At 40.8% G+C, this 10,961-nt stretch overlaps 1 protein-coding gene across 1 annotated transcript; it reads left to right on the top strand.

Annotated features, from left to right (window-relative positions):
* Positions 1 to 7,110: 7,110 nt before the first annotated feature.
* Positions 7,111 to 9,533, top strand: LOC149070768 (uncharacterized). The gene has a single exon (XM_089248518.1). It carries the CDS (start codon positions 7,225 to 7,227, stop codon positions 9,406 to 9,408), a length of 2,184 nt encoding a protein of 727 aa, XP_089104644.1. The 5' UTR covers positions 7,111 to 7,224; the 3' UTR covers positions 9,409 to 9,533.
* The last annotated feature ends 1,428 nt before the right edge of the window (positions 9,534 to 10,961 follow it).

Raw genomic sequence — 10,961 nt, forward strand, 5'->3', positions numbered from 1 at the left:
TCTCACCCGAAGAAAACTTAAGGTCACACTTCCTAGGGTACGCAAAATTTCAGGGAAAGGAAATTTGAGGAAAACAAGGAAGAAAAAAGAAATTAAGGATTAATAAAGAAAAAAAAAGAGTAACCGGAATTATATTTGCTTGAAGGCTCTTGGGAGGGGCGATCGCCTCCATCGCCTATTTTTTGAAGGCTGTTGGAAGGGGCGATCACCCCCTCCCCGCCCCTGCCCGGATCGAAGAATGTTTCCCTCTTTTCCCGAATAGATTTTCTGCAAGCAATGGTCACAAGAGCATTGTAGCGCCATATCTTAATGTCAAGGTAGTAAAATACTACACCAATGACACGGGGGGAATCCTCTCATCCAACGAACCACGGCTTGACTTTTCGTGCAAAATCGGTAATCACTAGAGCCCGGATTATATGCGAATACATATGAGCATATGCATTTGCATATTTTGGCTTCTTTTAGCAATAATGCATATAAATGCACAAAATTTTCAGTATAAGTGCATATTTTTGAAGGTTTATATAAGCTCACTCAATTTTCTTAATAACTATTGTTCATAATATTTTCAATTTTCATAACATCGGTTATTTTTCCGGCAGGTGATATTTAGTGGTTAGTACATATTTGTAAAGCATTTTACGAATATTAACCGTTTTATTGTAAAGGGGCTATTTGTAGAGACACGTCAAAGTATTAAATTTTTTTTAGAAAAATTTTCGAAATTCTTTTGTTACTGGTATTTCCGTTATTGAGCAGCTACAACAGACTGAAAAGTAAAAAATGCCCGAATAAAAAATATGTAGAAGTTATTTGCATATATGCGGTAGATTATTACAGTATGTTAGGGGATATTTATTATGTAAATGAAATACGCATGCACCAAGAAATAGAAAAGATGCATTTTAAAAACACATCTGCTTCCTTTTTTTTCATGGCAATTTTTTTAAAAGCATATTTTCGCATTTTTTGTACATATTTCAAATTTTTTTACTTTTTCAAGATTTCTAGTGTATATTCTGGGGTGTTTAATGCATATTTTGGTATTTTAAATCCACTATTTGTATTATAGCATTTTTAACTGCATATTTTGCATTTTTAACTTCATATTTTTGCATTATTTAACTGCATATTTTTGCATTTTTAACTTCATATTTTTGTATGTTTAACTGCATATTTTTGCATTTTTAAGTGCATATTTACATATGTTTAGAGCATATTTTACCACTTTTTTAGTGCATATAATCCGGGCTCTAGTAATCACACTAAGTGGTTAGAAATTAGTGTAGAATGTATTTCTCATACCTCAAAGTTTTCTCAATAGATGGCGCTTGCAATGAAAGCTTTTGATTTTAGTGACCTCTACTGAACATATTTTGAAAACGTTATAGATCACAAGAAAACTATATAAAGGTATTACTCCATGAAAAAACTGAGTAATCAGAGACATCTGAACAGATGTTTGAAATTAAACAAAAAAAATTGAATACTATGGCTGTGTTAATTCAAATTTGTACTTTTGATTAATGGTTGTGTAAAATAATTGTGTATGTATAATAAAATGTTGTTGGTCACGTATAGGTTCTGCTTTATCTCTTCTTTACTAATTACGTCGCCAGACACCCATGGTGATAGAAACGCAAATATTCTGCTCCTCATGCCAGCTTCACGGGCCGTACTCAGCTGGACCCATGTACCTCTTTTTCCCTAACTTTAGCAGTGTTTTCTTATAAACTTTTCGCGTTATGGCCCTTTCAAACGAAATTAAAATTATCCCAGTGTGTTTTTTTGACGAAATTCTGGCAAAACCAGATAACATTGGTTGGCATAAGCTCATAGAGGAATTTCAATCGCAGAAGGCCATAGCAGAACATGTCCAGTCGATGGAAAACTTCTTCGATAGCATCGGAGACGACTATAGCTCTCTACTAAAAGCTAATGACACGTCTTCCAAAGCGTGTAACAAGGGCCTAACTTTTCAGAACGCCTTCATTGACTTTGGGAAAATCAAGGAAACATCGGAGCCTAAAGAGATCAAACAACTTCCCAAGCTCGTGTTTCTACGATGAGTACCCAGGACTGGCAAAGATGAAAAAACAAGAAATCAGGAAAAACCTGGAAAATCTTGGGACAAAAAAACAGGGGGGGGGGAGCATTGCCCCCCAGCATCAAAATTGAAGATGACTGATCTAATGTATATATGCATATATGAATTGACATCATCATCGTGGCCCCCAGACTTTCAAGTCTATCTCCGCCTATGCTATGGAAAAGTCATGGAAAAGAAGAGCCAAAAAAACTGGTATACCTGCCTAATATCGTGTAGGGCCCCCCGCGAGCCCGCAGAAGTGCCGCAACACGACGTGGCATAGACTCGACTAATGTCTGAAGTAGTGCTGGAGGTAATTGACACCATGAATCCTGCAGGGCTGTCCATAAATCCGTAGGAGTAAGGGGGGGGGGATGGAGATCTCTTCTAAACAGCACGTTGCAAGGCATCCCAGATATGTTCAATAATGTTCACGTCTGGGGATTTAGGTGGCCAGCGGAAGTGTTTAAAGTCAGAAGAGTGTTCCTGGAGCCACTTTGTAGCAATTCTGGACGTGTGGGGTGCGGCATTGTCCTGCTGCAATTGTCCAAGTCCGTCGGAATGCACAATGGACATGAATGAGTGCAGGTGATCAGACAGGATGCTTACGTACCTGTCACCTGTCAGAGTCGTATCTAGATGTATCAGGGGTCCCATATCACGCCAACTGCACACGCCCCTTACCATCACACCAGCTTGAACAGTCCCCTGTTGACATGTAGGGTCCATGGATTCATGAGGTTGTCTCCGTACCCGTACATGTCCATCAGCTCGAAGCAATTGGAACCGAGACTCGTCAGACCAGGCAACGTGTTTCCAGTCCAATGTCGGTGTTGTCGGGCCCAGGCGAGGCGTAAAGCTTTGTGTCGTGCAGTCATCAAGGGAACACGAGTGGGCCTTTGGCTCCGAAAGCCCATTTCGATGATGTTTCGTTGAATGGTTCGCACGCTGACACTTGTTGATGGCCCAGCATTGAAATCTGCAGCAATTTGCGGAAGGGTTGCACGTCTGTCACGTTTAATGATTCTCGTCAGTCGTCCCGTTCTTGCATGATCTTTTTCCGGACGCAGCGATGTCGTAGATTTAATTTTTTACCGGATTCCCGATATTCACGGTACACGCGTGAAAATCCAAATTTCATCGCTATCTCGGAGATGCTATGTCCCATCTTCGTGCGCCGACTATGAATAACACCACGTTCAAACTCACTTAAATCTCGATAACCTGCCATTGTTTGCAGCAGTAACCGATCTAACAACTATGCCAGACACTTGTTGTGTTATATAGGCGTTGCAGACCGCAGCGCCGTACTCTGATTGGTTCCATATCTCTTTATTTGCATACGTATGCCTTTACCAGTTTTTTTGGCTCTTCGGTTTACATACTTCCACCGAAAATGATAACTAGAGTGAAGACGGTTATTATTCACAAAATATTTACAGGCCTTTCATGTCCGGTCTTGACCATCAAAAGTACATTCTTAGGTCTGCGAAACTCACGGAATTCTCTAGGACTGTAAAAATGGGGAGGGGGGGGGGTTCCAATGAGCAAATATTTTTATTTGAAATCAAGAAAGTTTTGAAAAATTTTTGTTAGAAATAATATTTTTGGCATTTTGTGATTCATCCTCATGACATACTGAAGTCTAGCAAATATAGATGGCGTTGAATGAGAAAGAGTTTCACTCTTCTCTATGAGAAATTTCCTTTGAAGTAGTTAATTTCGTCACAAGATGACGCTAGTATACCTTACGAAATAAAAAAAGAGGCGTGCCAAGTTACGTTGTTGAAGCTGCAAGGTTTGGCTGAAGAAGTAATTACCGCCATTGTGTCAGCCAGCCGCGTTAGTCTTTTGTTTACAGACGTGGCTGATGCGCGATTTGTAATTCCAGTTTTATCACTGAATGGACTTCATTGAACAGATTATCGATCGATTCTTGGACAGATTCGCTTCCAGAAAAAGAGGATTTACGACTCCATACGTTATTACGGGTAAGCCATTTTTCTTCCTTCATTTTATGCAGGAATATTCTGAGGTGGTGCGCATGTGCGTAGTCAGAGCGTATCTCTCTCTGCGCATGCGTCTCTCTGAGGGCATCTTCAAAACTTTACATCTCTCAACATTTCTAATCTCTAGCGATCTTTCAATAACTTTTCATTTCTTAATATTGAAGTCGTAAATTTTTATGAATAATTCATCAAAGTGACATTTTAATTTTTTCTGTATATTTTAATAAATTTTATATAATTTTATAAATTTTAAAGAAGTATATTATTTGGAAAATATTATAATTCATCATGGGCAAGAAGGCACTCTGTAGCAGCCTGATCATTTTCATATAGAAGAAAAAATTCTCTAACCATAGGTGCAGAGCCTATGGGGGGGGGGGGAGGCTGAGGCCACTTGCGCTTCAAATAAATTTTGCGAGGAGGTTGAGTTCCCCCCCCCCCAATAATATATGATAAACAATGCAACGCACTACTCTACCCCCCCCCCCCCCTGTCAAAATGTTCACTTGCGGGCTATGAAATATTGTTTTTATGTCAAGGGGCCGTTCAAGTATTGTGCACCAACGCTGAGTTGGCCTCTGGCTACGTCATGAAACGTCACGCGACACGGGCGATTCCATTTTTATCTTCTTTCGGTAAAATCTTTTGCGCTATTTTAGCGAGTTTTTTTCTTCCCCTTTTTCGCCCCCGTTTGTTTCCCCTCCTTGGAAAATGAACCCTCCCTTCGCACGTCAAAGTCAGAGACAAACTCAGCAAATTTGTATCTATTTTTGACCCCCCCCCCCTTCGGCAGCAAAATTCGTCACCAGCTCTGCCCTTTGCCTCCTAACGCATATTGGTGGGATGAGAGACGTACGCGGAGGGGGAGGCTCGTTTACCCCCCCTCCTCCTCCCGACTATCAAAAATTTAGTTTTTTGATGGAAAACAAAATTTAAAAAAATTGAAATTTCGAAAGAAAACACCTTTACATGTTATTATTAGGGCTCAAATTTTTATGTCCTAGAAATGAAACGTCATTGCTGATAGGTTAAAAGAACCGGAATTTGCTGATCAGCAACGACGTCTCATATTTAGGGGCGAGAAAACCCGAGCCCTAGTTATTATTATCAATTTCTGTTAATTTCAATGCTATTTCCAGAACTGAAAGGCTTTTTTTTTAAGAAATTCATTGCGACTCACCGTCTAAGCCATATATGATAAACCCTTGGCCCGCGGACCAAACCTGGCCTTGCTCCTCCTCCCACCCCAAACCGAATTTTGTAAAAATTAACTAAGCAGATTTTACAGATCGCTTAAGTGCCGCTGTGGTGTTCGAGCGGACACAGTGACGAACTTGCATCGCGAGGGTTCAAACCCCCACCCTCGCCGCAGTGGTGATCGGCTGAAGTTGGTTTTCTGCGGTTCCCAACTTCGAGGCGATCCCCTCGTTAAAAAGTCTCTCCGCAGGGAGAGCAACAGGTTTACACACAACGTTGTAATTATTCATTCATTACACTTCACACTCTATGAGTTGAGGTAAATACTCATAGTTTAAAAAACTGTTGAGTATCGATATATATGTTCCGTTATCTCTACCTTATCCGTAACTAAATCTTTCAATGATTTTGAAGCTTTATTTTTGCAATCTGTGCTCGTGACGTCATTGCCGCATGTAGCAAAAGTTATTTTTTGAATTTCCTGTAAGGTTCTTCCAGCTCCTCCGTTTTATGTTGATTATGTGCAAACATTATTCCTCATTGTTTGAATCCATCTTTATTAGCCGAGAAATCGCGTAACCCTTTCTCTCTGCTGAGTTTTCTTTGCATTCAAGATACAATGGATAAAACATGCAAGCCTAAACCACTGTGGGGCCCCTCTCTCGCTTATTTTATCCAAAGAGTAAAGACAACGGCATCTGGAGAAACAGGTGGTCCCTGCCAACCAGTGCCGTCTTAACGCTTGGGCCCATCTACACTACATTTTTCGCAGATCCAAGTGATCTGGAAATGTGTCCGGGGCCGCTTAAGTTCTCTGGAACTGTGCCGCAAATCACTCAAGTGATCCGTCATTATATGCCGCGGATCACTTAAATAATCTGAGAATGGGCCGCGTGTAACATGAGTGATGTAGAACCGCACTGGGGGCCACTTAAGTGCTCTAAAACTACGTGACATGTCACTCAAGGGATCTCTAAATGTGCTAAGGATCGCTTAAGTGTTTTGGAAGTGTGTCCCGGGTCATTTAAGTGATCTGAAATGTGCCGCGGTACACTTAAAAGATGTGTAGATGTGCCGCTTAGTTTATTTTTTACAAAATTAGGTTTGAGGAGGGCAGGCCGCATCAGATAACCCCCCCCCCCCGTTGCCATATTTGGTCTGCGGGCCAAGGGTCTGTATACGAGTTATCATTGTATGGCTTAGAGGGTAGGTCGCAATGAATTTATTAAAGATAAATTTTGCGTTCATAGCCTTCAAATAACATTGAAATTAACAGAAATTGATTATAATAACATATAAAGGTATTTCCTTCTGAAATTCCAATTAAATTTTTTTTTTTGCATTAAAAAATAAATTTTTAATCGTGAGAGGGGGGGGGGCCGAGTCCCCCTATGCCCTCCCCCACCGTGTACGTCTCTGATTCCACTAATATGCGTTAGGATTCAGAGGGGCAGAGCTGATGACGAAATTTTGCTGACAAGGAGGGGGAGGGGGGGGGTCAGTGTTTTGCTGACAAGGGGGTAAAGGGTGTCAAAAATGGCTAAAAATTTTCTTACGTAATACTTGAACGGCCCCTTAAGAACTAGTAAAACCACCTTTGAGCATTATTCATTTAATTGGAAATTCTGATCCCAAACCTCCTATAAAGTCTGAGAGTCTTTTTATGTAAGGTTCCGCTATACATTCTTGTCTGCATTACCAATAAGATGATTTTCTTCTCTTATCCACTAGGTCCTTAAAGAGCTTCAACGAGGCTTTTTTCTTGAAACGACATTTGATGAAGAGATCGATACTTCGAATGGAATTATATATTGAATTGATGTTTCGTAAAATATCAACTTCGCTGAGAACTTCAGACAAGTAACGGATTCCATTTTCCTGTCTTCAGAACCACCTTTGCTTACGGTCATTTTTTAGTCCACTAATATGGAACACTTACCATCACTGGTGCTAAAGTACAACCCGGGCAAGGAATGTGAAAATGATTCGAGTGACATGTCCTTCATGACGACGTGGTTTTCATCAGATGAGGAGGATGAGCAGTCATCTACAGCACCAAAACCAAATGAAACAAATGTCAATCCAATCAGTAATAGCATCCACACCGATGAAAAACCACGCGAAAGTGACATATGCAGTAAGACTGTCCCACAGCTGTCTGATTCAAATACGAGCATTCGAAAAACTCTCGTTGTGAGAAAACCACATGAGTGTGATCTTCGCTGTAATAAGTTTTCGTGCGATCAAAAGTTCCGACTATATAAAAAGGGTCACACTAGGCTGAAGTCACATGAATGTGATGTTTGTGGTAAGATTTTTTCAAAGCCCTGGAAGCTAGAGATCCATACACGAACTCATACTGGAGATACACCGTATAAATGTGGTGTTTTTGATAAGAGGTTTACGCAAATTGGGACTTTAAACAGTCACAAAAGAGTCCGCGCAAGTGAAAAGCCATATGAGTGTGATATTTCTGGTGGGAAGTTTGCACAGGAAAGGAGTTTAGAGATGCACAAGAAACTACATTCTGGTGAAAAACCATACGAGTGCGATGTTTCTGGTAAGAAGTGTGCAGGGTTTCCGAATACGATTTCACAAAAATATGTCAACACAGGTGTAAAGCCCTTCGAGCGTGAAGTTAGTGGTAAAAGATTTACATGGAGTATGAATTTCAAGACGAACTCAAGAATTCACATGTGTGAAAAATCTGAAAAATCTTATGTGTTTAAAGCTCGTGGTAAAAGCTTTACTCAGAGTCAAGATTTGAAAAGGCACTCAAGAGTTCACACGGGTGAAAAACCGTATGAGGGTGTAACTTGTCGTAAAAGGTTTACACAAATTTCGAGTTTGAAGAAACACGCAAAAATTCACACGGGCAAAAAACTGTATGAGTGCGAAGTTTGTGGTAAAAGGTTTACCCAGAATCAACATTTGAGGAGCCACTCAAGTGTTCACACGGGTGAAAAACCGTATGAGTGTGAAACTTGTGGTAAAAGGTTTACACGTATTTCGAGTTTGAAGACACACAGGAAAATTCACACATGTGAAACACCGTATGAGTGTGAAATTTGTGGTAAACGGTTCACTCGGAGTGGAGATTTGAAAAAGCACTCACGGGTTCACACGGGTGAAAAACCGTATGAGTGTGAAACTTGTGGTATAAGGTTTACTCGGAGTGAAGATTTGAAAAAGCACTCACGGGTTCACACGGGTGAAAGACCGTATGAGTGTGAAACTTGTGGTATAAGGTTTACTCGGAGTAAAGATTTGAAAAATCACTCACGGGTTCACACGGGTGAAAGACCGTATGAGTGTGAAACTTGTGGTATAAGGTTTACTCGGAGTGAAGATTTGAAAAAGCACTCACGGGTTCACACGGGTGAAAGACCGTATGAGTGTGAAACTTGTGGTATAAGGTTTACTCGGAGGGAAGATTTGAAAAGGCACTTAAGAGTTCACACGGGTGAAAAACCGTATGAGTGTGAAACTTGTGGTAAAAGGTTCACTCAGAGTGAAAATTTGAAAAAGCACTCAAGAGTTCACACGGGTGAAAAACCGTATGAGTGTGAAACTTGTGGTAAAAGGTTTACTCGGAGTGCAGATTTGAAAAAGCACTCACGGGTTCACACGGGTGAAAAACCGTATGAGTGTGAAACTTGTGGTATAAGGTTTACTCGGATTGAAGATTTGAAAAAGCACTCACGGGTTCACACGGGTGAAAGACCGTATGAGTGTGAAACTTGTGGTAAACGGTTTACTCGGAGGGAAGATTTGAAAAATCACTCATGGGTTCACACGGGCGAAAAACCGTATGAGTGTGAAACTTGTGGTAAAAGGTTCACTCAGAGTGAAAATTTGAAAAAGCACTCAAGAGTTCACACGGGTGAAAAACCGTATGAGTGTGAAACTTGTGGTAAAAGGTTCACTCGGAGTGAATATTTGAAAAAGCACTCAAGTGTTCACATGGATGAAAAACCGTATGAGTGTGAAACTTGTGGTAAAAGGTTTAATCAGAGTCAAGATTTGAAAAAGCACTCGAGAGTTCACACGGGTGAAAAACCTATGAGTGCGAAGTTTGTGGTAACAGGTTCAAAGATACTGCGGGTTTAAAATATCATCGTACTAAAGTCCACACATGTGAAAAGAATCACGAGCGTGACGCAAAATAGCTGATTTAGCAGAAAAGAAAACTTCACCCTCGCACTTCCAAGTCAAATATGGTCCAATCATGATCACTCATGAGTTTATCTGATTAATTTTCCTCGTTCATATCTTATTTTTTTTGTTCCATCGCTCATTACTTCGGCAGATATTGTAGCTTTCAACCGCATTCACATTCAGATATGAATTCAAAACCAGATATTTCGATTTAAAATTCAAAGAATGAACGCAAATGCTTTTCTTATTAATTCTCACGTGTTTCCAATAAACTCGGACAATTGTTTTTATTGAGATTCCAATCGCGTATATAAATATCCGCGATATATTATTCTTTTATATTTCTGATAAATGCGCATAGTCTGAAATAAGTTTATATTTTTATTTGCAGTGCTTTTTTTTGTATGCATTGACATGGAATTTGTTAAAAATGTTTAATAAATTCTCACTATTTTCAGAATTTATGGGAGTTGTTAATGTTTGGAATGTGATTGTTGTGGATTTGAGTTAATTGCACGTAAATGTCGAAACATTTTTCACTCGAATTTCGAATAAATTGGTTATGCTGCAGCTGAAAAGATATTATATTAATTGCGGTCGGCAACGCCTATATAACACAACAAGTGTCTGGCATAGTTGTTAGATCGGTTACTGCTGCTACAATGACAGGTTATCGAGATTTAAGTGAGTTTGAACGTGGTGTTATAGTCGGCGCACGAGAGATGGGAACGACGTAGCATCTCCGAGGTAGCGATGAAATTTGGATTTTCACGTACGACCATTTCACGAGTGTACCGTGAATATCGGGAACCCGGTAAAAAATTAAATCTACGACATCGTTGCGGCCGGAAAAAGATCATGCAAGAACGGGACGACTGATGAGAATCATTAAACGTGACAGACGTGCAACCCTTCCGCAAATTGCTGCAGATTTCAATGCTGGGCCATCAACAAGTGTCAGCGCGCGAACCATTCGACGAAACATCATCGATATGGGCTTTCGGAGCCGAAGGCCCACTCGTGTACCCTTGATGACTGCACGACACAAAGCTTTACGCCTCGCCTGGGCCCGACAACACCGACATTGGACTGTTGAGGACTGGAAACACGTTGCCTGGTCTGACGAGTCTCGGTTCCAATTGCTTCGAGCTGATGGACGTGTACGGGTATGGAGACAACCTCATGAATCCATGGACCCTACATGTCAACAGGGGACTGTTCAAGCTGGTGGAAGCTCTGTAATGGTATGGGGCGTGTGCAGTTGGCGTGATATGGGATCCCTGATACGTCTAGATACGGCTCTGACAGGTACGTAAGCATCCTGTCTGATCACCTGCACCCATTCATGTCCATTGTGCATTCCGACGGACTTGGGCAATTTCAGCAGGACAATGCGACACCTCACACGTCCAGAATTGCTACAAAGTGGCTCCAGGAACACTCTTCTGACTTTAGACACTTCCGCTGGCCACCTAAATCCCCAGACATGAACATTATTGAACATA

Source organism: Pholcus phalangioides, unplaced genomic scaffold (assembly GCF_987345545.1).
Source record: "Pholcus phalangioides strain wild (caught in Gottingen) unplaced genomic scaffold, Ppha-v1.0 ptg000020l_1, whole genome shotgun sequence".
Taxonomy (NCBI): Eukaryota; Metazoa; Arthropoda; class Arachnida; order Araneae; family Pholcidae; genus Pholcus; species Pholcus phalangioides.

Bases quoted from the DNA above. Each gene is read 5' to 3' on its own strand.
- LOC149070768 (XM_089248518.1), top strand. From the start codon at position 7,225: ATGGAACACTTACCATCACTGGTGCTAAAGTACAACCCGGGCAAGGAA.